Genomic DNA, 27,549 nt, shown 5'->3' with positions numbered 1-27,549 from the left:
GCATTTCTCCCCACCTCGCCTTAGTTCAGGCCTTGGCCATCTCGGCCAGTGTGGCATTGCACCTCCATTATGTGCCGCGGCCGCTCCACTGCCTCACCCCCCCTGCACAGCCAGCTGCCCGAAGGAAGATGCGGGCTGCTCCTCTTCACCTCCGCCCTGCACATCCCCTCCAGGGCACTCCTGCCTCTGTCTTTGCCCGTTCCCCTCCCAGCCCAGGGCCCTCGCCACAGCATGCTCCTCTGCCTTTGTCACCCACTGCTGACCTCTCTGGGCCTTTGCTGCGACCGTATCAGTCCTTAGCTCTTCCGTGGCCTGTCTCTGACTTTGCTCCCCGTGAGCGTCACTGCCCTAGTGACCGTAGAAGCCCTCGTCCGTCTGAGGACCCACCTGCAGCTGGTTGAGGGTGTCGGCAGCTGCATGTGGCAGGAAGGAGGGTGCTCAGAGCTGGCTCCTCTGACGCAGGGGGAGCTCTTGATGGGGCTGTGGGACTCTGCGATGACACACTGGGCCCCAATGTTTGGGGCTGGGAAGGCTCCGTGCCCCTGACCCCCCTGCTATGCCCACTGGGCCCCAGCCGCACCCACCACACCCCTGCCCTGCCCGGCCTTCCCAGAGGGTGGAACGGTGCAGCAGCCCTGCAGTGATGCCGTGCGTCCCACCTCCCAGGTCATCGACTGCAGCATGGCGGTGCAGGAGGAGCCCAAGGAGCCCCACGTCTCCTCCGTGCTGCCCTGGATCATCCTGCACCGGATCATCTGGCAGGAAGAGGACACCTTCCGCTCCCTGTGCCACCAGCAACAGCTTCAGAACCCTGTGGACGAAGGTGGCAGGGGGTGGGGGTGCGGGGGCCCCTGACCTGCTTGTCCTTGCCTTCTGCACGTGCCCCAGGGCTGCAGCCTACCTTGTGACTGGCAGAATTTGCATGATGTGGTGCTTGCACAGAGGCAGGTGCCCCCTTGGGGGGCTCATTGTGCCATGACCGGGAGACAGTGAGGGATGTGCCTCACGTCGCTTCCGGTGGCAGCCTGGGAGGGATGACGGATGCTGAGGGCTTCCACACAGTATTGACACTGCTCCAGAATGTTCCCTGCAGCCCTGTGCTTGACTGTGCACCTGGCCCCTGTCCCTAGCACCCCTCGTGGGGGTGAGCCAGTGATCCTGCGATGGGGAAGGCTGGAGGACAGGCTCTGAGTCCCACAGCCACTTCCTGGCTCTGACCTTAGGCAGGTCGTACCATCTCCTGCCTCCATCCCTATATGCACATGGGGAACAGTGGCACTTGTCTCAAAGGGCGGTTCTGAGTTACGCATGAAGTCCAATGTGACCGTAAATGCTAGAAGGACACCAACAGTGAGACAGGAGGAACAGCCAACTCGGTGTCAAATGTTGAACTTTTTTTTTTTTAATACAGTAGAACAAAATCTGTGATCAAAGCATATAGTGTAGTGAAAAATCAATAAATGTCATGATGTACCCTGGTTAAAAGTTTTATTTAAAAATAAAAGGTTTCAGGCTGGAGCGATAGCACAGTGGGTAGGGCATTTGCCTTGCATGTGGCTGACCCGGATTCGATTCCCAGCATCCCATCTGGTCCCCTGAGCACCTCCAGGAGTAATTCCTGAGTGCAGAGCCAGAAGTAACCCCTGAGTATCGCTGGGTGTGACCCAAAAAGAAAAATAAATAAGTAAATAAATAAATAAATAAAGGGTTTCTGGGCCTGGGGAGCTATTATAGGAGCTGAGGCAGTTGCTGTGCATGTGGCCGACCCTGGTTCAGTGTCCAGCATCGTCTGGCACTGTCAGGGGTCGCTGCCAGTTTATTCCTGAGTATAGAGCCAGAAATAGCACAGGTGAGTATGATCCAAAATAAGAAAACAAAGGGTTTCTTTTAAGCATCTAACCTGAAAAATCAAATACTTCTCTTCCTGCATAATGAAATGAGACGCATTCCAGATGTCTCCACAGCAGCACCTGGGGCTGATGCCTCGTTCTCCTGTGTAGGAAAGAAAGCACCATCCGAGGTATCTAATCAAGTCGTCTCAGTGGTCACAGGCATTTGCAAACAGGCGTTCCTGCTCCTCTTAGTGCAGCTTAGAACACTCCTGCAGGATGAAGTCAGCCAGCCAACATGAGTCAGAAGGAAATTCCTCAGGATGGAGAAGCCATGGGAAAGAATTTATGAGGCCACACCAAGTCGGTTTAAAGCTGGAACCAAAAGAGAGCAAAGAGGCTAATTGCAGCTGCAGAGCAGAATGTAACCGTTATAAACCTTGAAGTGCGTGATGAATAATATGCACAGCCAAGTTGCAAATGGGAGGCAGGGGACCACTACAAGGCTTTCCCTGATTGTGTAGCTCATCCTTTGAAACTAGAAACCAATCTAAAAGACTCAAAAATCATAATCTCTCGAGCTTGATAATGATTTTATTTAAACCAGTGCTTTTGATACCTTTTTGACTGAAAGTAAAAAGCATGAAACACATTTCAGGAAAGAGTCCTCGTTCTAGGAGTATGATCCCCACTGGGATTTTCTGTTCTGACCTGTTCCATTCCAGTCCTCTTAAAAAAAAATCTCAGTTACAAAAGAAAAAAAAATCTTAGTTACTAGTCCACTAGCGCATTATGGCCTGGAGGTTCAAAAACAACAGAGGAGCTACAAGAATCTAAAAATAATTCTGATGGTGAACAAGCATTTAATTGAAATTTAGTTGTTCTTTTTTTCTTTTATAGTATGTGAATAGATCTGAACATAAGAATCTTTGACGGAGCTGGAGAGACAGAACAGTGGGTAGGGTGCTTACCTTGCATGCAGCCGACCCGGGGTTTGATCCCTGGCACTCCGTCTAATCCCCTGGGCCCCACCAGGAGTGGTCCCTGAGCAGAGAGCCAGAGCACTGCTGGGTGTGACCCGAAACAAAAAAAAAAACCAAAACCAACAACAAAAAAGAAACTTTGAGACAGGAGAGACGACTGAATGGACTGGAGCACGTGCATTGCCCAGGGAGACAAGGCTCAGTCCCTGTCACCCCCCACACTGCTGGCTGGATATGTACATAAAAAATAATTTTTTTCTGGAGCTTCACAAGCCATACTCAGGGAGCCATGGGCCTCTCCCAGCCATTCTCGGTCAACTGGACTGATGGTTCAGCATGGGTATCCAAGGGTGTGGTGCTGCTCGGGCCCTGCAGGGGTGCCGGGGATTACACAGGCCACCCTGGCAGTGCTTGAAGGGCTCTAGGTCTGTACCCAGGATGCTTGGGGGACCAGGTGGTCCTGAGGATTGAGCCAGGGTTGTCCACATGCAAACAGTACCTTAGCCCCTATGTTGTCTCTCTGGCCCCGAGGTCACGGTCATGGTCCTCCCGTTGTTCATCGATTTGCTCGAATGGGCCCAGTAACATCTCCATTGTGAGACTTGTTGTTACTGTGTTTGGCATATTGAATACTTCATGGGTAGCTTGCCAGGCTTTGCCGCGCAGGCGAAATACTCTCGGTAGCTTGCTGGGCTCTTCGAGAGGGGCGGAGGAATCGAACTCAGGTTGGCCATATTGGCCACTTGCAAGGCAAATGCCTTACCCGCTGTGCTATCGCTCCAGCCCTGGCCCCGAGAAACTTTCATTTTAGAAGTGGCATATGGGGCCCTGGATGATAGTACAGCAGGTAGGTTGCTGTAGATGTATAATGGGTACAGTGCTCAGGAGCCATTCCTGGCTCTGTGCTCAGGAGTGACCCCTGGCAGTGCTCAGGGGACCATGTGTGGTACCAGGTACCTTGAACCAGTTTCTGCTGCACGTGAGGCAAACCCTTTAACCCCAGTAGTATTTCTCCAGCCTGATTTGAATTAGGTTTTGATAAGATACATTGCTTCAGCAAGGCCAGCGCTTAAAAGAAAGAAAGATAGAAAGGGGAAGAGAATCCATGACCTCTGAGCTTGAGCCAGAGACGCCAGCCCTTGACTGCACGGTAAATCTGCGTGTGTCTATCTGGTCTTTCCCCAGTGATGTCCGAGACGCCCATGCTCCCGTCCTCCCTCATGCTGCTCAACACCGCCCACGAGTACCTGGGCAGGAGGTGCTGGTGCTGCAATTCAGACGGGGCTCTGCTGCGATTCTACGTAAGCGCTGCCCACTGAGTCAGGGCCGGGGTGCTGGGGCAAGGGCGTGCACAGGGGCGTGATCCTCTGGGCTGCCTCGGCCTCTTCCTGGACTCAGGCCCCCATGCTCTCATGCTGGTTTGTGATTCCTGCCAGAAAGCCTGAGCTGGATCGATTTCCTGGTGCTCCTGAGGCTGGGGGTGGTTGGGTATGCGCTGGGCCTTGTCTTGAGCTCCTTTTGGATTTATATTTAGGACCCATGTTACCGAGTCATGTGTCATACTGATGGAACCAGCGCTTCATGAGAATTTTATTTTATTATTTATTGCGGTGCTGGGGTTCAAACCAGGATAAGGCAAGTGCTCTAGTTCTGAGCTACATCCCCACCCTCCAGAATAGTTCTAGAATAACTGCCTTCACCACCACTTTCTATTGAATCCTGTTTGCCAAGTGCTGTTTCCCATACCAGGTTATAACTGCTCAGGCACTAGCTCTCACGTTCAGCGCTCAGCAGTGCTTACAAGTGGCTTCCTCTCTCCCGCCAGCCGGGAGTACTTGGATTTACTGGGGATAAGTAGCATGATGCCTATCCCCAGGTCCCACTGTTGAGTGCAGGGCCATTTGTCCATTGAGGTTACAGAGAGATTTGGGAGGCGCCCCCTGCCCCGATGAGCCTGTCTTGTCTGTTGATAAGCATTTTCATGGAGAATAGCTTCACCCGTTCATTTGCACACCGCCCACTGCTTTTGCAGTCCAGTGGCAGTTTTGTTTGAGCCCACTTGGTCTGTGAAACCTAAAATATCTGCCACCTGGCATTTGAAGGAAAGGCTTGTGACCTCGGCTCTATTCTTATTTCTCAGCAAGCGTGTCTTCTCTACAACTGGAGCCGTCTCTAGTCTCTTAGCATGCTGCGGCATTGATTCTTTTTTGTGTCTCTTCTGCATCAAAGTGTAGCTTCCATGAAGGCCAGCATTTATTTTTCTTAGTTTTAGTCAGTGTAGCACAGCCACTCGCGCGTAGAAGTTGCTTGATGCCTACAGGTTAAATTGAACAGCTGAGACGCTCCCAGCGGCAGGGAGAGCCCCTTGTGTGCAGTGCTCAACAGTTTGCAGAGTGCTTGTGCTGGATTGGTCTGGCTTAGGGCCCTGGACACTGTTGGTGTCTGAGGTGGTTTCCAGCTACTGCTGTAGCTGCCGAGGGTCTGTCCCACCCTGTGAGCTTCAGGGGCTGCTGGGGTGCCTACCTGGTCAGCTCCATGCTCCGGGACCGTATGCAGAGGAGTCGTGCCAGGTTGTGTCTGTGTTACTGCCCAGAAGCCAGCAGCTCGGGTCTTCTGCCTACCTCTCCCAGTCGGAGGGTGCAGACCCCGTTTTTCCGCAGACTCCCCTTCATCAGGCGTTCGCCGTGTGCCAAGGGGGAGCAGGGGCAGCGTGAGAGAGAAGCGCTTACCTCTGCAGCGTGAGAGAGAAGCGTGGGATGAGGGGATGATGATGGGGCAGAACTGCTAGTTTTCTCCTGAGTGCGTCTTTCTTAATGGAGCATGAATTCTCGCTGCCAGGTTTTACCAGTCGTTTGAGGGAGTAGCGCTGGTCGGCCAGAGTACCGCTGTGTTTCATTTCCTGGCTCCCAGCTTCCCTGTTTGGGTCTCAGCCTTTAGATGCTCTTGCAGCAGCCTCCTCTTGGTTGTGACCGTGGCTTGCGGACCCCTCCTCAGTGTGCGCAGGGCTGGGCCCCGCTGCATCATCTGTTCCACACACTCCTCCAGGCTGCCCAGCAGACTCGTCCTTGCCTTCTTGCCATACATCATCATCTCTCAGAACCATATTTTTGAATTGTTCTCCAAAACATTGAACCAGCTTCATATTATTATTTTTTAATTTTTTTATTATTGAATCACCATGAGATACAGTTACAGGCTTTCGTGTTTAAATTTCAGTCATGCAGTTATCAAACACCCATCCCTCTACCAGTGCCCATTCTGCACCACCAATGTCCCCAGTGTACCCCCCCTTCCCCACCCTCCCGCTGCCTCCATGGCAGACAATTTCCCCCATACTCTTTCTGGTTTGGGACATTATGGTCTGCAATACAGATACTGAGAGGTTATCATGTTTGGTTCTTTATCTGTTTTCAGCATACACCTCTGTTCCCGACCAATCCCTCCAACCATCATTGACTTAGTGATCCCTTCTCTATTCCAGCTGCCTTTCTCCCAGCTCCTGAGACAGGCTTCCAACTATGGAGCAGTATTCCTGGCCCTTGTGTCTACTGTCCTTGGGTGTCAGTCTCATTAATGTTATCTTATATTCCACAAATGAGTGCAGTCCTTCTATGTCTGTCCCTCTCTTTCTTGACTCATTTCACTTAGCATGATACTCTCCATGTCTGTCCACTTATAAGCAAATTTCATGACTTCATCTCTCCTAACTAGGCCAGCTTCATATTAAATGTTGGGTAATTCCCACATGTCCCACCAACCCTACTGTGATTTGAATGTGAGGATGTATTTCATGATACTAAATTTTGAGGTGCCAGGAATCAAACTCAGGGATTCGTGGATTCTAAGACTGACACTCTGCCCCTGAACCATGTCCCTGATTCTAAAGTGCTTTCATTCACATATTAGTGAGGTTGATCATGTATTTTACAAGGGCCACACCAGGTATCTTGTGAGTGGGCTGGAACGCAGTGCCCAGGATCCCTCCTGTCCTTTGCACTTGTCAGTACTGTCTGTTCCAGTGACTTCCTTGGCCCCACGGAGACTCACATTCTCATGTGATAACTGCTTGTTTTACTACCTGCCCCTGCGTTGCGATCTGCATCTCGTCAAAGCAGAGACTCTTTTGCACTGTGCCTAGAATAAGGGGGTGCTCGGTGTATGTGGGGGAGCAGACAGATGGCTGAATAAATAAATGATGCTCCCAGAAGGCACATCTCCAGGCAGCTGGTAGAGATTGATGGGGGCGAAGGGAAGGAGGCAGCTTGGCACGTCCCTCAGGGCCTCTGCCACAGTTGCCAGAGCAGCTCCGAGTGAGGCTCCCTACGCCCCCTCTCAGAAGAGCACCTGGTGCCCGCCCCCAGAAACCTACTGAACCAACAGAAATTGCCCCAGTGTCCTCACCTTTAAAAGTGCCCCCCAGGGTGGTATTGCCCACTTTGGGCAGTGCTGTGCCAGGCCATCTCGGAAATAGACGTGACCTCCCCCAGGTGACAGCTGATACAGGTGGGTGTTCTGGGACCCCACAGTAGCTGCCTTTTTCTCAGGCCTCTCCCCCTGCCGCTGTAGGTGAGGGTGCTCCAGAAGGAGCTGGCTGCGTCTGCCTCTGAGGACACGCACCCCTACAAGGAGGAGCTGGAGACGGCCCTGGAGCAGTGCTTCTACTGCCTCTACAGCTTCCCCAGCAAGAAGAGCAAGGCGCGCTACTTGGAGGAGCACTCCGCCCAGCAGGTGAGGGGAGCCCGGCCCCAGAAGATGGATGCAGGGGAGCGGGGCCCCCGCAGGGGGTGCGTCAGAAGCAGAGAAGTCCCCTGATGCAGCAGGAACGCAGCCAGGCTTTCTTTGCAGACACCACCTTTGAGAATGTAGGCTACTCAGACGTGCCATCTCCAGGAAATGGGTTTTTTTTCTCCCAGTTTGAAGACTTGGACATTTACAATTCCTTGGAAGTTATTTATGGAATTTCTCCCCGGCACAGTCCCTTCACCACTGGAAGCTGGGACCTGGGGCACTCCCTACAAGCCCAGCACCCTCTGTTGGTCAGGGGGTTGTGCCAGGGAGATCCCCACCAGTTATTGGTCTTCGTGGTGGTTTGGGTTCTCGGGGCACCAGCGGGGGCATTGTCTCAAGGCTTCTCAGTCCTGTCTGCTATTCTCCCCCTTAGCAGAGTCTAACCCCTGAGTGGAAGCTCTGGTGGGCACGGCGCCTGCTTTCACCCCCCTTGAAATGTAGACCCACCCTGGCCCTGGACAGGCAGAGGCAGGGGGAGGGTCAGTGGCCCACTCGGGGCACCACTCACAATTGAGCTCCCCCCAGGCTCCCCCAACACGGCTTGAGGGTAGCCCTCAACTTCTTGTACACCAACCAGGCTCATGCTGGTTCACTTGGACAGACACGTGAGGATGGCCACCCCAGCCTTCTCTGAGGCAGCCAGGCCGGCCCCCAGCACTAACCGATTGGGGCAGATGCAAATGTCGTGCATGTAGAACTTGATGGCCTTGGACTGCTCCTTGTTTTTGGACAGACTTGGGTTAGGGGTTCCAGGGACACGCCGGTGACAGTGCTTGTCTGGTCTCGCTAGTGGAGGCTGGCTTCTTCATCACTTTGCATGTTCCCCTGTGCTTTTACCCTGGCGGCACTCTGATTTGCTCTTCTGTTTCTTTTCAAGGTGGACCTTATATGGGAGGATGCCCTGTTCATGTTTGATTATTTTAAGCCCAAGACCCTTCCTGAGTTTGACAGTTACAAGACCAGCACCGTGTCCGCTGACTTGGCCAACCTCTTGAAGAGGATCGCCACTATCGTGCCCCGCACGGAGAAGCCAACCCTGAGCCTCGAAAAAGTCTCTGCCTACATCGAGGGGACCTTAGCTGAGGTAGGGGCCGCAGGGGCGGGGTTCTGGCCCACCTGCTCCTGCGCGGCTCCTGCCACCTTGGCCCGGCCCTGTAGTGGTGGCCGGGAGGCCCTGAGCGCCTGTGCCGTGTCGCTGGGAGGGAGTGGCCCTGGACATGTGCCTCGCTGCCCACACCTGAGCCTGTTCTGCCTTGTGCCCTCACCCACCAGGCGCCCTGCCTCCCAGAAGGGGCAGACCCCTCCCCTCCTGTGGTGAACGAGCTCTACTACCTGCTGGCTGACTACCACTTCAAAAACAAGGAGCAGTCCAAGGCCATCAAGTTCTACATGCACGACATCTGCATCTGCCCCAATCGGTTAGTGCTGGGGGCCGGCCTGGCTGCCTCAGAGAAGGCTGGGGTGGCCATCCTCACATGTCTGTCCAGAGCTGGAGGCCAGGGAGCAGGTGCTGTGGCATCAGGGTTACTAGGAAAGGTGTCTTCACTGTAAGGAAGGGCAGAAGAGCGGCGTCTTTCCAGAAGTCCCTGGGAGGGGCACGGGAACCTGAGGAGAGGGTAGGAGTGCCTCTGGCTTCAGGTGGGAGGGCACCGGCCATGGCCAGAGCCTCTGGCTTTCTGCTGTTGGTGAGCTGCACCCAGTGCTGCCAGGGGCTCTCCTGGTTCTGTGCTCTGGGGGCCTCCGCAGTACCAGGGCATGCGGGCAGCCCCTTGCGCCACCTCCCCGGCCCCTGTGCTGCCTCCTCTTTGGCTCCTGGCCCCGGGGAGTTGGTTGCTGTGTGCGCTTGTTCCCCCACTGTAGGGGGATTGCTTTCCAGTTTGGGGGGCTGGAGGAGAGTGATAGAAGTGACTGCAGGCAGAGGTGGTCCTTCCTGTTCCAGGGGTGGGGGTGTCCCTGCTGAAGGCTTGGCTGCCATGTGGGATGCAGGCTGCCACCTCCCCTCCGTTCCTGCTGCTTTTTCCTCGAATATTGCTTGTGGGCCTGCTGTCCCCGAAGGGCCGTTGGCTTCACTGGGAAGAGTATCTCCTCATGGCTGCCACACCTAGAAGGTCAGCCTTCGGCTCAAAAGGACAGTCCTCTGGGCTGACCCATGCCAGACGAGCCCAGGCCAGTGGAGGCACAGTCTTCCTGGGCATCCTCAAGGGCCAGCGGTCCCTCGGGGAGAGTGGAGGGGCTGGGAGCTGCCCGTTCACATGATTTCTACAGCTGTGGAATTCTCCCAGGACCCTCTGTGTGTTCTCCTGTGGTTTGCTCCAGCAGGAACCATGCTCACCTCCCTGGAGGTGATGGGGTACCCAGGGCATGATACTCACCTTCTCCCACTCCATGTCAGTGAAGGGAGGGTGCTGCCCCCTCGTTGGGGGGACTGGGCTTGGGGTGGAGGGGAGGTCACAGGAAGTGGACCAAGCTGTGCATGGTCCCGTCAATGACATTAGCGCCACCTTTGCTTATGTGGTCCTGCCTCTAGCCTCTGTGCCCCTGATTGAGTGGGTCTGGGCCCACCAGTGAGCACCAGCCCCAGGGCCAGGAGATACATGGGGGTCCAGCCCCAGATGCCTTCTCTCTGGCCCTAACAGTTGATGCTTTGGTCACCACCACAGGTTTGATTCCTGGGCAGGCATGGCCCTGGCCCGGGCCAGCCGCATTCAGGACAAGCTGAACTCCAATGAGCTCAAGAGTGATGGGCCCATCTGGAAGCACGCCACGCCGGTCCTGAACTGCTTCCGACGGGCCCTGGAGATCGACAGCTCCAACCTGTCCCTGTGGATCGAGTACGGCACCATGTCCTACGCTCTGCACTCGTTTGCCTCGCGCCAGCTGAAGCAGTGGAGAAGCGAGCTGCCCCCCGAGCTGGTACAGCAGGTGGGCAGAGGCGCCGCGGTTGTCTGACTTGTACTTGCACCTGTGCTTGGAGCCTGGGCCTGGCCTCCTGCCAACACGCACACCCTGCTATGGGCAGCGAGAACCCCGCCCACTGGGGGTGACTCTAGGGCCCGGTTGTTGCAAGATGCTGGCCGCCAGGGTCGCTGTCCCCTCAGTGGAGCATGCCGAGTCCCGGTGGGCTTCTTCAGTCAGGGCTGGCAACACCCCCTGACGTGGGCCACCAGCTCTGTGTTTACTAGGGACCCTTCGTCTTCCCGAGACGGAAGAGGAGCCGTGCTCAGGCTGGCGGTGTGACCCCAGACAGGTCCCCCGGAGAGCCAAGTGCCTGGGGGCCGGGGCTGCCATGATGACCGTTCAGATCAGCACCCGGAACAAGCCGAGCGAGGCTGGTGTCAGCCCTCTCCTGGGAGTGCTGGGAGACGGAGGAAGCCCCTCTGTGGGGTTCCCCCTTGGCGGTGGCGGGGCTGCTGGGCGTGGTCCCCTGCCTTCTCCCGCTCAGGCCTGGCCGGGGCCAGGCTCGGACAGTCGCTCCTCGACCCGGAGGTCAGCAGGGCTGGTTCCAGCGGGCATAGTCCTGAGCGGGTGTGGCCTCGCGTCCTTGCAGATGGAAGGCCGGCGCGACAGCATGCTGGAGACCGCCCGGCACTGCTTCACCTCGGCGGCCCGCTGCGAAGGGGACGGGGACGAGGAGGAGTGGCTCATCCACTACATGCTGGGCAAGGTGGCCGAGAAGCAGCAGCAGCCGCCGGCCGTCTACCTCCTGCACTACAGGCAGGCCAGCCACTACCTGCACGAGGAGGCCGCCCGCTACCCCAAGAAGATCCACTACCACAACCCGCCCGAGCTGGCCATGGAGGCCCTGGAGGTGACGCGGGGCAGGGGCCCTCCCCAGAGCTTGGCCACAGCTGGAGCCCGTATGCCAGACACGGACGCATGAGGATGCCAGCCGAGTCACTTGTGGTGCTGGTGTGATGTGTGGGGTGTGCTCAGGGCTCTGGGTGACAGGAGGCAGGCTGCCCTGGGCCGAGCCTGACCCGACTTCCCTGGTTGGGGGGCTGTGGGCCCCTCGCTCACACGTTTGTCAGTGTGGAGGGTGGCAGGAAGCCCTGCCCACAGTGCCAGCAAGGCCGCTCAGCCTGCACTGCCACGCGGAGCTCGTCCACTGCTAGGACCGGAGCAGACACTCCTGACTGCAGCCATGGGAGAGAGTTGTGGGGACCCTTTCTACTGGTGTTGGGCAAGAGGCACAGAGAGGGCGGTGGGCACTGCAGTGGGCACGGTAGTGGGCAGCTGACCCCTGGGCAGAGCAGAGGCTTGTGACTCTACTCACCTACCACAACCGCCTGGGTTGCTGGTAAACATCGGTGCTGGAATGCCAGTACCACGATGCATTTTAATCGAGGGCTTGATGTATTTTAACCGGCCAGCTTGTTTCTGGGTGAGTTCTAGGCTGATTGGGCTAAAAACTCGCACTCAGAGAGCAGCGTGTAGGGGTGCCGGTTCGGAGGCTCATTTCCGGTCTGACCTGTGCCTGGAGCTGCTCGGCCAGGGGCCCCGCAGCCCCTGGGAGTCTGCTCACGCCTGGGTCCTTCCCCTAGGTCTACTTCCGGCTCCATGCTTCCATCCTGAAGCTCCTGGGGAAGCCCGACTCGGGCGTCGGCGCTGAGGTCCTGGTCAGCTTCATGAAGGAGGCTGCTGAAGGGCCCTTTGCCAGGGGCGAGGAGAAGAACACGCCCAAAGCGTCAGAAAAGTGAGTGCCACATTCCTGCCCCACAGCTTCACAGCTGAGCCGGGCGCCGGGGGCACTGTTGAGCATACGGGGGGGTCAATTCTCCAGCCCCCCATCACGAGCCCCCTGGAGGCTGAATCAAGCTGTTTCTGTTGATCCTTGAAGGGGAGACTGAGTGTGCCGTCCCAGTCCTCCCTCTGTGGCTGTGGCTGGCGGTGAGGCCTGCTCCCACGAGGGGGCCCTCGGACCTGGGGCTCTTCTGTGCATTCTCCCGAGGAGCTTGAGAGGGACACACCACCTCTGCCAGTGCCACACTGTTTGGTGGCTTGGGGCCCTAGTGTCATATCCTCAGAGGGCTTGGGACAGTCCCCTGGGCTTTTGGATTGTGTGTTCTTCCTGTGATTCAGACTCTTTAGTATCCTGGTGTCTCTGTCCTGGAGACTCAGCTTGGCTCATGTCAGCTCTGCTTCTCTGCTTGGCCAGCCTTGTCCTTGCGGCCCGATGGCGTGGGGGGCAGGGGGGGATGGGCACAAATGGCAGATCCTGTCGGGGACCCCGTGTGCCCAGGAGGTCTTGATACATGTTTTTTGATCACAAAGGCACAGTCTTCCACTGATCATCTTCCTTCCCTCCTTCCTTCCTTCCTTCCTTCCTTCCTTCCTTCCTTCCTTCCTTCCTTTATGCATTATACCCAGCGATGCTCAGGGGTTACTCCTGGCTCTGCACTCAGGATTACTCTTGGCAGTACTGGGGGGACCATATGGGATGCTGGGGATCGAACTGGGTTGGCTGCATGCAAGGCAAAAGCCCTACCCGCTGTACTATTGGTCCAGCCCGATCATCATTCTTTAAAAAAAAAATGATAACAAGGGCTTGGGAGATAAGCAAAGGGCTGCAGTCTTGCTTCACATGCAGGAGCCCCAGATTTAAGCCCCGACACCATGTGGTCCCCGAGCACTGCTGAGTGTGGATCCCTAAAAGAACTTGAAACTCTGCATATAGATGCATCTAGAAAGCTCCATACAGACTGAGTGTGGCCCAGTCCACGCCCTCCCCAGAACCAGCCTCAACTGCAGTTCAGTTTCTGGCATCATTTCTCATGCTTCCCTGCATAGTGCACCCATGCAGATGACAGGGTGTAACTGAACTCATGAGGGAATAATTCCACGGATTTGCTCCTCCCGCAGTGCCAGTCCTGGAGACGACGCCGTCTCCTCAGCCCTCTCGTGGCCACTGGCTGTGTGTGGCTGGGTGTCACTCAGGGTGCACAGTGCCATGTTTTCTGTCGTGCTGTTTTCATGAAGATTCGGAGTGTTTCGAACCTTTCCCTCAACATTTCCACAGACATTCTTGTGTCTGTGAGTTTCCGGTCGCCTAGACACTTTCTCCGCTTCTGTTCCGAGCTGAACACCTGTCGGGTCTCAGCATCCTGTGGGAGGTGGTGGAGATGTGGCGGCGGGAAGGGCTGCCCGGACCCTTCGGATGCCCGATCCCGTGTCATGCAGACTCTGACGCGTCCCCGCCCTCTGCCCGCAGGGAGAAGGCCTGCCTGGTGGACGAGGACTCCCACTCTTCAGCTGGGACGCTGCCGGGCCCCGGAGCCTCGCTCCCCTCCTCCTCTGGCCCAGGTCTGACATCCCCACCTTACACAGCCACTCCGATTGACCACGATTACGTCAAATGTAAAAAACCCCAGCAGCAGGCGACGCCGGACGGTACAGTCCCTGTTCCCCTCTGCAGCCCGGGCGGCACGCCCCGCGGGAGGGCGCTTCGGGCAGCCAGGCGCTTTGTTTTGGTGAGGGGGGTGCTGGGTCTGGGGTGACACGGGCAATGTTGCGGCTGCTCATTAACCTCATGGACTCACGGTGATTCTGTGCTCCCGAGACATGCTCAGGGTCGCCACCTGCCAGCCAGTCCCTGGGGAGGGGCGGGGAGGGCAGGGGGTGGCGCGGCGCCTCCAGTCTCCGCCTGATTTCCAGGGGAGACGCTGTGGAGGCCCGTGGGCCAGGCTGTCGGGGGCACCTGCGCCCAGGCGGTGCCTGTGCCGTCCGCTCGGTGACGCCTTCACCCAGTCGTGGGGAGGTGGCGGGGCTCAGCCAGGGCCTCACGCGAGGCCGCCCCACGCGGGCTGGGGCAAGTGGCGACTGGCCAACCACATTCCTTACTAACATCCGGAGGCTTGCATGCTGGCCTCGTCGCTTGGTTTCCTCATGTTCCCTCTCCTTCCCAGCAAGAAGCAGGCGACGGCGTTTGCTGGGTCATTCCCGATGGCGGACTTAGTGGGCCCGGTGGGTGGAGCCCGAGGAGGCAGCGCTTGGGCTGAAGGGACCCCCCCCCACACACACACACACATCCCGGGCTCTCACGCACTTGTCGCGTGTCTGATTAGGGTAGCCCAGCCCCGCTCTGCGTGGGCCCCGGGAGCACGGGCGTGCAGTCAGCTGAGAGCAGGCTCCGGGAGGCTGCGGTGTGTGTTGTGAGGCTGTGGGTCTGAGTGTGTGCCGAGGAGTGCCACCCCCTCCCCTGCCGCCCGCTCCCAGCTGGGGCACCTCCCTGCCTGTGCGGTGTGGAGCAGAGACAGGAGGGCAGGAGGGCAGGGCTGGCCGCAGGCTCCCGCCTGGACCCTGCAGGCAGTGGGCCCCAGGGAAGGCCCTTCCCCCTTCTTTAACTCCACATAACAGATGCTCCTGCGCATGTTGAAGAAACACACTGCAAGCAGGTTTCTGTCCTGGGATTTGCTTTCTGTGTGGCCCGCCCTGGGAGGGCTGCACTTCAGGAGACACAGCGGCTCAGACCTTTGTCCTCAGGCTCGTGGCCTGCAGCCCGGAGCCACACGAGGCTGAGGCTCCGTACTGGTGCAGACACCCTGCAGGCCAGAGCTGAGAGACAGGACTGCCATGGCCGTTGTTGCTGGCACCTTCCCCAGCCTTCTGCACTAGCACATGTATATGCAAGGGCCCTGGGGCAGCAGAGAGCCAGGGAAGACGCTGCTGTCTCCTGTCCAAGTGTCAAGATGAAGGTCGGGGCTCCAGCAGTTTTCAGAGGGAGCCGGAGTACCAAGGACTGTCCATCTCAGAGTGACTAAAACATCCTTTTCTGAAAGGGATCACTGGCACAAGGATTAGGGGGTGGCGCTCACACATTGTAGGCACCCCCAGCCACATCCCCAGGCTATCGGAGCTGGCAGTGCTGCATCGGGGGGCTCCTGAGCAGTCAGGGGCTGTTTACCTCTGCTTGCAGGGTTGGAGCAGTAGTCTAGTGGGCAAGGTGCTTGCCTTGCACATGTCCAACCTGGGTTCGATCCCCAGCACCCCACATGTTCCCCAAGCCCTGCCAGGAGTGATTCCTGAATACAGAGCCAGGAATAAGCTCTGAGTACTGTGGGCCCCAAATAAAACAACAAAAATGACCAGAACCTCAGCTTGCAGCCTGATTCTCTTAGCCACTGGGTAGTCTCCGAAGAGGGGCAGCAGCGTCCCGACATGGCAGCCCCTGCCAAGCCTGGGCCTGGGCTCTGTGCACTGTGGAACTTGTCCGGGGTGATTTGCAATCAGACAGGGCTGTTCTCAGGAGCAGGGCAGGGACCCTACCTCCCGTCTGCCCCTCTCCCACGGATGGACACTTGCCGAGGTCACTTCTTACGGGGACCAGCATTAGCAGGGCTGAGACCAGTAGCTCCAAGTGTCTTTGGTCGCTCCCACTTGCTGGCTTCTAGTTGCTCCCCATCCTTGCTCCCCTGTTGGCTGGGTCACCCACCGAGGGCTGAGTGCTTCCTGCAGCTGTCTGTGACCCTGGTTCAGACAGCCATGGCGACTGTCTAAGTCAGCACTCTTGGGAATGTCACTTCCCGCTGGCCCTTGGGGGCCTTCACCTGAAGCTGTCAGAAGCAACCCACCAAGCCGAAGGGGGCTGCTCTGCCCTGCCCGCCCTTTCAGCATCCATCCTGTGCTGAAGGCTTCCGTATTGCTGTGTCCCGAGCAGGAAAATGCCCCGCAGGGAGCGCTTGTGAGCTTCTAGGGCCTCCCAGTAATCGCCTCTCACACATGTCCGAGCACAGGGCGGGACTCAGCCCTTGCCCACATGCAGTGTCTGTGCATACTTGTGTGTGTAATTGTGTATGTACATGTATGTGTGTGTATGTGCATGTATGTGTGTGTGTTTGGGGGGCCTCTCACCGTGGAGTCTGCTTGCTCTGTTCTGGACCTTGGGCAGATGCCTGGGGTGTATCAGCTGGCTCCCATCCTCAAATTACCCTGAAGACTTGTCCTGTTTGCTGCCCTCCTGCCGAGGGCCAGTCGGTGCTAGTCTGGGGTGAGCTGGGCCGAGGGCCCGGAGGGCAGCCCTCACCGAGGCTGCATGCATGTGCATTTGCTCCCACTGGGAACCTGGGGTGCAGGACCCTGGGGGCTGAGCTAGGGACTTCCTGGCCCACTAGCTCCTTGCCGCCTGGGAATTTCAGAGCCAGACAGATTTGTGTGGTTACAGACTTGGCCCAGTGGTCTGCCGTCAGGGTGTCCCAGTAGTGCTGGGACAGGTGCTGGAGATCATCCCAGTTCTTGCCGGGGGTCCTGTGGAAGGGAGGAGGCACGGATCAGTGAATGGCACAGTTCGAGGAACTGAAACCAACCCTGAGGCCAGATCCCGCCTCCTGGGAAAGGGAGGCCTTGCTGGGGTAGCCCATCACAGGGGGTGGAGAGAGCTAGCTGAGGGTCAGAGAAGACTAGCTGGGATGAGAGACTGGTGTTCGTGGTGGTAGGGTGCCCACCTGGCCCTGTGACAACACAAACAGGCTTCCCTGGGCAGCTGCGTGGGTCCCCAGGAGCCCCGTGTGAGTTCATCCCACTTGCCATGCCGTCACTGCGTGTTGCCTGTCTTGTCTGTGCTCATCCTCGCCTGCTCGCCCACTCTGCCTCCACCAATATTGCCCGTGCTGCCCCTAACCCTGCCCACACTCTGTCCTCCAGGCTCTGTCTCTCCTGCTTGCACCTGTCACGGCTCGCTTCCAGGGACGGCGCAGACCGCATGCTTAGCCCACAGTCCGGCTCCCTGCTTCCCCTGTGCTGGGGGCGCCTCCACGTCTGCTGGTCCTGTTACCCAGAGAGTGTGTGTTTAATGTGCTTGGCTTCTGCCCACGGCCTGTCTGCCCGGCCCGGCCAGACGCTGATGCAGTGCTGGCCTCCCTCCCTCCTGCTGGCCGGCAGGTGGCTTAGTTCTGTATTTCCGTTGCATTGTTCTCTCGTTTTCAAAAAGTAACACAGACAACAGACTCTAAGATACCAAGGGATCCATCCGAGGGCAGGTGTGTGAAAATGCAAGTTATGCACCGGAATCACACAAAGACACTCTGAAGGGGGCCCTGTGTCCATGCCCCTGGTGGCCAGGCCCAGGGTGGGGGCTGCACGGGACAGTCAGGCCTGGGTCTCTGCTCACTCCTTCCCCAGGGGCCCGATCCGCTTGTGGTGGGCAGACTCTGCTCCTGGAACCACCTAACTTCCCTGGGTGCAAGAGACCCCAGTGGGGATTCAAGCTGCCCCCTCCCCCCCCCCCCCCCCGGTTTCCCCTTAGGGTGGGAAGTGGTCTTTGGGGGAGGGAGGCTGTCTCAGGATTATGTCACCAGCTCTGTCCTTTCATTCTTGCCTTTTTAAAAATCACCTTTAGGCCCTAGCTGGTCATGGCATTTATTGGGTCTCTGCTGTGTGCTGGGCATGAAAGAGGGTGCGCTGTCTCTCTATCACACACACACACACACACACACACACACACACACACACACACTATATCTGTAACCCCCTGCCCGGGGCCTGAGGCAGCCAAGAGGGAGTGCCATGGGCTGTTTCCGGGGTTTGGAGGGTGGGAGGACTTTCTCGAGCAAGGAGGTCTCCAGAGTCATGTTGGGCAAGTGGAAGTGGGAGCAGACCTGGAAGCTGGAGACTGCAGGGGTGGGCCTTTGGGTCTTGGGGTGACCCAGGGTAGGAGGAAGAGCACCTGAGGGGAAGGAAGCAGGGAGCCTGCTGGCCTCTGGCCTGGAGAGTGCAGGGAGAGGGGTCCTGGTGTCTGTCCATGGAAGTCAACTCCCAGACACCGTGCTCCCCCTGGCCTCCACCCCCCACCCCAGCACTTACGTCAGGGGTGACTGCCTGCCTTGCTGCCTGCCATGGGAACCAAACGTTGCCTGGAGGCCTCCCTGGCCCAGGTCATGCCTTGCTTGGGGAGCAGAGGGATCCGCCATGGGGGGCCCAGCAAGGCTAAGTGTTTCTCCACTCGGAGTGGTGGGTTCCCAGCAGGGCGGTGCCTGGTGGTGCTGGGGGAGCCCCGCCTCTGCAGGCGTGTCATTGCGGCCACCCATCCCCCTCTTTGGGCTCCCAGGTCTCTCCTCCAGGCCCATGGGAGGGTGTTCAAGGGCAGGGATTGTCCAGTTCGGGGATTACTCATAGCAGCTGACCTTAGAAACCTGTTTTCTGCCTGGGAGAATACTTGTCATCTTTTCAGGATTTACTGGTCACAATTACTGCCGTTCTCATGGTTTACGGCCACACCACTTCCCTCAAGCTTCTAATGAAAGGACAGGATGGCCTGAAAGAACTGTTTCTGGTCTGCTGCAGCAAGGGGAGAAGACACAGGAAACTGGTGTCTTACCATTGAAATGCTCGCGGGCGGGCCTGCAGAGCTGAGGGTGTGCAGCGGCGTCTCGCAGAGCCAGCCTGAGTAGAGAGCCCGGGGACAGTCGCTCTCACATGGACCAGCCTGGCCTTTCCCTGCGCGTTGCCACCTCTGCTCGAGTGCTGGTGTCCCTGTGAGTTCCGCCCTGGAGGCGAGGTTGCCAGGACTCCAGGTGGGCAGGGTTTGCAGCAGGTGGCTAGCGATGCCCACCCTGGAAGGGAGTCAAAGCCGGGACACAGTCCAAATGCGCACTCCCACGACAAGAGTTAGCACTTCACGGGAATTAGTCATTGTGAGCAGGGGTTTTGGCAGTGGGGAGGGGCTGACACCGAGCACTGCTGGGTGTAACCTCAGAACCAAAATATTGGCACCTTTTAAAAAATCATGGAAGGTCAGCTCGCACACAGCGTGACTCCCGACTCGGCTGTCCCTGCACGGTGGCTCAGCCGCTGCATATACTGTGATGAGACGGCCCCAGCGACTTTAAGTCCGCAGCAGCATTTCACTGACCTCAGCCCTGTGGGGATGAGTGTCACACCTCCGTGACTGGCTTAGTTTGTAGCTGGAACTTCGTATCTTTTAGGCCCCTTCACCCATCCCAGCAGCCCCCTGCACCTTGGAGGACTGTTTTCTGTCTTAGTTTTGTTTAAAACTGGAGTCGTGGGCTAGAGGGATCATACGGGAAATCGGGTGCTTGTGCTTGTGCCAATCCATGTTCGACCCCTGGCTCCCCATATGGTCCTCTAAGCTCCGCCAGGAATAACCCCTGACACTGCCGGTGTGCCCCCCAAACACAAACACAGAGCCGAGAATGGGATGACCTCACCTTGAGCACAAACTAAGGAGGGAGCCCTGAGCACTGCCTGATGTGTGTGGCCCAGAAGCAAAACAAAACAGCAAAATTGAGATCACTTCACTGTGGGCGTAAACAGGAAGTAAGCCCTGAGCACCACCAGGCGTGACCCCAAACCTGGACTCGTTATAGCCCAGGCCAAACCTCTCAGACATACGTGACCCAAAAGGGTTGGAGAGAAACTTGGCCCTGGCCCTTGTGGGTCCCCATGGGTGGTTCCTGTTTGCAGTGGCAGCCTTCACCACTCTGCCAGGCATGTGCTGACTTCACCAGCCTGAGGAGGACGGGTTTGCGGGTCCAGCCAGGGCACCTCCATGTGCACAGTCCCCACCTGCAGGGGGCGCTGGTGCACCACATTGCCTCCTGGAGACTCCTAGACCCGGCTCCCTCCCGTCCTGAACCTCAGCCTGAGACTTGCTCTGGGCCCTTTCAGTGCCCGGGTTCACCACTAGCATCCACGCACACCTAGAGCAGCCCCAGTGCCCCAGGTCCACAGCCACCGTCTCTGCGGGCTGCCTGGCTTCCCCGCACCCTGCCCCTCACCCGGTCTGTGCTAGGTTGGTAGAAGTAGGTCCCCATTGGCCCCACCCACAGTTGTTGTTCCGAGCGAAGAGAAGCCCCAGGGCCGCGGAATGCTGCCCTTGTTTTCCTCCACACCGGCCTCGCCACAGCCTCGGCTCCGGCCTCCCGCCTCTGTTGCAGCGTGCCAGAGAGTTCTTCGCGGTGCAGCAGCTTGGAGGAGGCATGAGCGTGCTGGGCGCAAAGAGCTGCCTGCGGGAGCCAAGCCTGGGCTTTCACTGTGTTCACAACTAGGATCCCACAGATTAGCGATTCCTTCGGGCCCCAAACCCAACAGCTTGGGTGCCTGTGAGCACGCTGGGCCTCGTGCCAGTTCTCAGAGAAACCCTCCAGCTGGGCTTCCCGAACGTTCGAGGCGAGGTATACTGCCCAGCATGGGACAGAGGTGGCGGGAAGGCGTACGGGGTGTGGGCCTAGCCCCAGGCCCACGCCAGGGCCAGGGTCCATGCCCCAGGGCAGGAGTGGCCACTGGGAGAGTGCAACTCTCCCCATCCTGCAATTCTCATATGTCTGTCAGGAGAGTTGATGAGAGTGGTGGTGGACAAGTGTTTCTGCAAAGTGTGGCCCAAGTGACAGACCTGGGGGTTGAACTGTGAGCCTGGGACTGGGGTAGTGCTCCTGGGTAGCCTCTAGAGCCCCAGGCCTCTGTGCCAACCCACCTGGTTCTCCCGGCTAGGGCTAGGCAGCCTCAGAGAGGTGGAGCCCTCACCCTGGAGATTCAGGCTGGGGCCATCTCACGAGGGCTGCAGGCTTGCCTGGAGTCCCACCCACCTCTCCCAGAGCACTGGGGAGTCTGTCCCCCAACAGTGCCACTCAGGGGGCCCGTGAAGTCTATCAAGAATCCCAGTAAAGGCACTCTTCTGTTACTGTGTCTTTAATTTTTTTTTCAACGTGGGAAACACTCTTTATTCTTAGCACTTGGTTCATTTCAGTGGGAAATAAGGTCATGACGAATAGCAGTACTAAGTTTCTAGCTGTGGGGGACAAACAATAAGCAATAAGAGTAACGTTGAATTGGTGATATAGTCTGTGAGAAGGACAAACAGTACGGCAAGTGAAGAGCAGGGTAAGCAGTTGTACATCGATTCCAGTCATTCTTTTTCTCTGATGTTCCACCTTTATTAAATTGGCAGCCTCACTATCAAACTCTGCACCTACAGTTCCGTGTTGGTGTTCTGTGTCTTTAATTTTTAGTGTCCACATTTTTTCTTATCACCTCCACCTTAATCCTGAAATTCCCCATGTCTTCATGCTTGTGTCCACCATGTGCACTAGAGTGCTTATTAACACAGTAACTGTTTCTGCGTCAGGTCACTCTTAGTCATTTCAAATTTCCCGTCAGGTGGATCTGACATCTAGGTCATCTCTGGCCCTGGTTCTGTTGACTGTTTGGTCTCTTGACAATACTCCAGCTGTGTGTGTCTTACCATTTTAAGATTGAATTCCAGATACCATGGTAGGATCAAAGTGCATAATCTGCACCCTTACTTGCCCCTGTAGGCCTGATGTGACCTCAGCTCCTCAGCTCTTTGGAAGTGACAGCTACAACCCCCGGACCTTTCCGGCACCCCTGGCAAATGCTGTTCTACCCCACCAGTTGCCATTAGCACCTGGTCCAAGTTTTTGCTAAGTTTTTACTCACCTCATTTATTTATGCCCAGTACCTAGAAATACAATCTAACACGTGAATGCCAGGTAACAGTGTGCTACTGAGCATCTCTTCCCAACTCCAGCCTCACTGCACCTTGTTGGGTGCATGTGGGAGTCTTTCCATGGTAAATATCAGATCCTTGGACTGAGGGCTTTCCCTCACCCTAAATTACCAAAGCTGGGCCAGGACTCCGCCAGTAGGGGGAATCCCAGGAGACTGGACCCTGGACCTCGGCGCTTCCGGTGAGTGCCTTGGTGGTCTCCAGGACGCGCCTGGCTTTGCAGCGTTGGATGGGCCGTGCTCAGGCCCTGTGCAGGGCGCCTCCCCAGGCCTCCGCCGGTGGCGCTCTGGGTTCATGCGCCTGCCTTCTCTCCCTCCTTCTCCCCGCAGAGCGCAGCCAGGACAGCACGGCTGTGGCACTCTCCGACTCCAGCTCCACCCAGGACTTCTTTAACGAGCCGGCCAGCTCCCTGGAGGGCCTCCGGAAGCCCTACGCAGAAAAGAGGCTGCCCGTGGCCAGTTCCCAAGCAGGACCTGCCGGTAAAGACCTGCCGGCGGCCTCCGAGGATAGAGGTACGGAGGTCCCAATGACTGCGCTAAGTTGCCTTGATGGCCCTCGGCAGTCTGGGCAGTGCTGAAGGGTGTGGGCTTTGGGACAGGCATGCAGGCCTGACTTGGGGTCCACTCTGTGCCTCCACATGCTGCCCTGTGACCTACCTCCGGTAGGAAAGTTCTGGGACTTGGGGCTGCTGCTCTTCTCCCTGTAGGGCGGGAGTGGCCCTGAGGTCCAGCCCCCAGGGGGTGAGAGTTCACCCAGGTGCTTGGGGGAACTTCTGCCCAGGCCTGGCACACAGCACACACACAGCGCAATGACACTTGTCACTGCTGTCATCCCGCCCTGGCCACGCGACAGAGAAGCGATGCCCAAGGCAGGAGCACGATCTTATTTTTATGGCCCCCCGTAAATAGTTATAAAAACAGTGTTCGGATCCTGAGGTCACAAGTGTGATTTATTTTCACTGAATCACATCGGGCCTTTAGGCGGAATGTGCTTTTCAGTTGAGGGCACTCTGTAGGCCTGATGTGACCTCAGCTCTTCAGCGGGGTCCCCAGGCCCCCTGTTGAAAGTCATGGCACGGTCTCCAGTGGGGCTTGCTGGGAGACAGGCAGGACAGGGTTCAGGGTTTGGTAACACATAGGTGTGGCCCAGCGCTCCTCCCAGGCAGTCTCTCAGCCTGGAGTGACCTGCCAGGGCCCTGCGCCCTCCCAAGTAGCAGGTGGCAGCTTCCCCAAAGCCAAGCCCCTGCAACCAAGGGAGAAGGAGAACACACCCGCTGGGGTATGCAGGGGGACGGAAAAGTGCCTGTGATGCCCAGCGCTACCCAGCGGTGCTGATGGTCTCTGTGAGGCCTGGCCGGGGCGGGGGGGGGGGGGGGGGTGGTGGGCATGGCAGGGGGCTGGGCCAGGAGAGCCTGAGCGCTGGTCTGAGCTTCTGCTGCCCTTTCTCTCTGCAGCTGACCATGTGAGCAGGTGGTGAGTGGGGCTGGCATCGGGAGGGCAGGGTAGGACCAGTCATGCCATCGCTGCGCCTGGAAGCAGCCTCCTGCGCCCTTGGATGTGCTCCTTTCGCGAGGCCCCACCTGTCCGTGTCGGGAGATCAGGCAGCAGCCAAGGTGCTCTGAGCCCCTGTTCTATGGGTCGTCCTCACCTCCCCAACAGCGCCCTGTTTCCAGGGCTTCCCCATAGCTTTCGGCCCCGCCCCCCCCCCCCCCCCCCCCCCCAGGTGCGGGATGTAGGATGCACACAAGACTTCACAAGACTTGGGAGGAAGGGCCTGTGTCCAGCACTGGGGTATGCCCTACACATGTGCCCCATCCGCTTGGCTGTGCAGACTCAGCCTATGGGTAGCACAGTCCATGCGGCAGGCAGCGGAGAGTTAGGGGGCCCCTGGGTCTGTGCTGGTTACGGGGGCCACCAGGGAGCAGGATGCCACTTGCCCCTCCCCCCGCCACTGCCCTGGGCCCACCTATGAGTTCCTGGGGACTCGTGTTCCTGTCACTGTCCACTCTGCTCAGTGTCAGGGCCGTGGAGGAACGAGCTGTCAAGAGGTTACTGTGCTCACTCCTCAGAGCTCCCCCAGAAACAGTGTCAACTGTAGCAACAGCAAAGGTTTATATAGATGGATATTTTTTGTTCTCTTTTGTTTTTTGTTTCTGCCACACCCAGCAATGCTCAGGGGTTACTCCTGGCTCTGCACTCTGGAATCACTCCTGCGGTGCTTGGGGAAACATATGGGATGCCAGGGACTGAACTTGGGTCAGCCACCGCAAGGCAAACCCCACCCCTGCTATCCTCTCGCTCCGGCCCTTCTATTTTTGAGAGGAAAAGTGCTCCCTACAGTCTTATCACCCAGACACAAGCTGCTCTACTCTCCTCTGACAGCAGCAGCACTGTCGCCAACCTGCCTCCCGGGCAGTGGGCACAGGAGCCCTCCTTGCCTGCTGGCCCCAGGCCTAGGTGTGGATTGAGGATGCATCTGTGGGTCCCTGGCCCCAGGAACACTGTGCCACACATCCCGAGGGGCAGAGGGTGCTGGGTGGAGGCAGGTCACCGTCAGGCTGCTCTGTCCCCGGGGTGGAGGCAGGTTGCTCCAGTCCTTGGGCAATGGTCTTGCCCGTTTCAGTCGCCCCAGTGTGCCTTCACACCTGCCTCCTCCACCTCTCTGGGTGACTCTTTGGGCCTTTAGTCCCTCAGAAGCATCTTCCTCCCTGTGGGGCTGTGTCACAGCCCCTGCTGCTGTCTCTGGGCCCCCCTGGAGGGATGCCTCTTCCTTTGCACCCGAGTCATTGCACAGACCAATGTTTTCAGAACCACCTGGGTAATGTGTCCTCTGAATGAAACCTGCTGGGAATCCGGTACATTTGCTGCTGCTGCTCCTCCCCTTCTGGGGATGCTCCCAGCATCCCAGCAGTGCTCAGGATCATTCCTGGTCAGCATGTGGATGAGGCCTGCAAGGCAAAGGCCTTATTTCCTGTCTGTCTCTCCAGCCCCTGGCATATTTCTTCGACTACAGAGATAGATCAGACCAAAGCAGGGGCCCCCGCTGCCCTCATCAGGCAGTGAGGGGTGCGGTGGCCCTCAGCGGTTTCCTGTGCTCCCGTGAGGGGAGGTTTGGCCCATGGCTCGGGCAGGCGGGGCCCCACACCATCAGATCCACATGGCAGGTGGGCACATGGCGTGTCTGCAAGCCTGCGCGGGGGCGGGAGGTCTGGAAGAAGCACGACACTGAGGAGTCACGCAGGAGAAGAGAGTGGGTGCATGCGGGAGGGGGGCGGGGAGCGTGTCCAGAAGGAGCGACAGCAGCGAGGGAGGAACAGGAGCGAGATGTTCCCAGAGGCCTGCGGGGAGCGGCCAGGCCATGGGGAGGCCCCAGCGCTCTGCTCAGCTGCGTGGCTGTCACCGGGCCCCGGGAGTGACCACGCAGATTCCCCCACGGGAGGGGCGCTGAGGGCCGGGCCTCTTCGGCGTGGGTTTGCCTTCACTTGGCAGGGGAGGCCTGGAGCCCTCGGTCCTTGCCCGCGCCCACAGCCCCCACGGTCTGGCTGCGGGGCTCGGAGGGGCGGCAGCAACGCGCATGGCTGGGCACGCAGATGGGCTTCCGGCTGGGGCCTGGTGGCTTCTCGGCCTGCTCGAGGCTGGATCCGGCTCGGCTGCCCGCCCTCCCGCCTTCCTTCCCTCCCACAACAGCCTGGGTGTCAGTGCCGGGCGCCTATGAGGCCGCGGCCTGCGCATGAGCTCAGGGCTCCCACGTAGGTGCAGCAGTGGCCGCGGTGGCCTGGAGAGCACTGAGCTGGGAGGAGGCTGGGAGGTGGCCTGGCACGGCCAGTCCCTTGCTTGGCTGTCCCCAGTGGCTTTCCACGCACCTGCGCTCACCCAGGAGGGGCCCAGGGTTCTGCACATCCTCAGGGGCACCCCCACCCCCTGGGAGGAGGCGGGGAGGCAGGGGCCAAGGGTCTGCTGGGTCGACCGCCCCAGTGCCCCCCAGTGTTGCCCGTGGGCTCCTGGGGCCTCGTCGCTGGTCGGGGCAGACCAGCGCGGACCCGGCCTCAGCTGAGGGCTCTTCCTTTCCCTTCTCCCTACAGGGAAAGCGGACGAGTCCTTGGAGAGCCCAGAAGGCTTCCGGGCCACAGAACAAGGCAGCCAGAGACCTAGTGCAGACCCCCCCGGCCGCTGCCTGCGTCCCTGTCAGGGCCCCCGTGGCTGCACCTGCCCAGTGGGATGGGCGGAAGAGAGGAGACCCCCCAGGGGAGCCCGCTGCGTTCCCTCAAGGGCTGCCCGCGGGCGCTGAGGAGCAACGCCAGTTCCTCACCGAGCAGTGCATCGCCTCCTTCCGCCTGTGCCTCAGCCGCTTCCCCCAGCACTACAAGAGCCTGTACCGGCTGGCCTTTCTCTACACCTACAGCAAGACCCATCGGGTGAGTGGGCGGCCGCTGCTGACTCGAGCTGCCTGGGGCGGTGGCAGGACAGGCAGATGGGTGCTGCAAAGGTGCTGGCAGGGAGGGCTGGGCCGCCCAGGAGGGGAGCAGCTGTGCAGGGGAGAGGGGTCGCAGCGAGGGACGAGGGCCGAGAGCGTGTGGGTGCCGCCCCGGCAGCAGGCCCATGGGCTCGGGTACTGGCTGTGGGCTCAGGCGGAGGGCCAAGGAGTGGCCCCCTCCACCCGGGAGGCCAGAGCAAAGTCTCCCTCCACTGGGTGGCCCCTCACCTGTTTTCCCCCACCCCGCGGGCAGCCCCCCTCCACGCCCTGCCCCTGTGCTCCCGGGCCTTCCCCAGCCGTGCCTGGTCTCCAGAGGCCTCCTTGTGCCCCCCATGGCCTTGGGGCGCCTCTGGTGCAGCTGCCGCAGCCGTCCTCACAGCCTGTGCAGTGGGGGCAGGGCGCTGCCAGCCTCCCCCGACTTCTTTGGGGAAGCAGATGACACAGCGATCCTCGGCAGCTGTGCCCCGGGCGCGCGGGCTCCGGGGGCTTCCCAACCAGCCCGCCCCCGCTGGCATTTAGCGTCTGCTGGGCGTGCGGCGTGTCTTTGCCTCCATCCTCCCTCACACTAGAGGCCTGGGAGACGGTGCCCTGGGGTGCAGCCTCGGCCCCTGGGGAGCCGCGCCACAGACATGCCAGTGAACAAATGAAGCCGCCCGTGGTGCGGATGGGGAGAAGAGAAGGGGGAGCCCAGGGTGCGGGGTGGCCGTGGCTCCCTGAACGGGGAGTCAGGCTGGAGGAGAGGGGGAGCAGAGGCACGTGGTGGTCGGGGGCCAGGCCCCAGGGTCCAAGCAAGGACCACGGGGAGCCAGGCTGGTGGGGACCGGCAGGGCAGCCTTTGGCGTCCTGGCTGGCCCCCCGCTCAGCAGTGTCAGGGCTCTGCTCATGGGAATCTGTGCCGCACTTCTCCGAGGGCTCTTTGGAGAATTGTGCAGAGCCATCGGCCAGCGACCCGGCGACCCGGTGGCCGGTGGCGTGCCTGGCACTGCTGCCGCACAGGGAG

At 58.8% G+C, this 27,549-nt stretch overlaps 1 protein-coding gene across 1 annotated transcript in view; it reads left to right on the top strand.

Annotated features, from left to right (window-relative positions):
- Positions 1 to 27,549, top strand: part of CABIN1 (calcineurin binding protein 1) — a 100,604-nt gene that overhangs the window by 33,778 nt on the left and 39,277 nt on the right. The window contains 12 exon segments of the mRNA XM_056120802.1: positions 667 to 823; positions 3,998 to 4,113; positions 7,379 to 7,540; positions 8,478 to 8,684; positions 8,873 to 9,018; positions 10,261 to 10,522; positions 11,148 to 11,408; positions 12,142 to 12,293; positions 13,809 to 13,987; positions 22,406 to 22,588; positions 26,158 to 26,234; positions 26,236 to 26,490. Of these exon segments, the coding sequence (XP_055976777.1) occupies positions 667 to 823; positions 3,998 to 4,113; positions 7,379 to 7,540; positions 8,478 to 8,684; positions 8,873 to 9,018; positions 10,261 to 10,522; positions 11,148 to 11,408; positions 12,142 to 12,293; positions 13,809 to 13,987; positions 22,406 to 22,588; positions 26,158 to 26,234; positions 26,236 to 26,490 (2,157 nt within the window).

The sequence above is a fragment of the Sorex fumeus genome, unplaced genomic scaffold (genome assembly GCF_029834395.1).
Source record: "Sorex fumeus unplaced genomic scaffold, SorFum_2.1 ptg000043l, whole genome shotgun sequence".
NCBI classification, from domain to species: Eukaryota; Metazoa; Chordata; class Mammalia; order Eulipotyphla; family Soricidae; genus Sorex; species Sorex fumeus.
The sequence above is the reverse complement of the archived record's forward strand: the minus strand, read 5'-3'. Positions and strand labels throughout refer to the sequence as shown.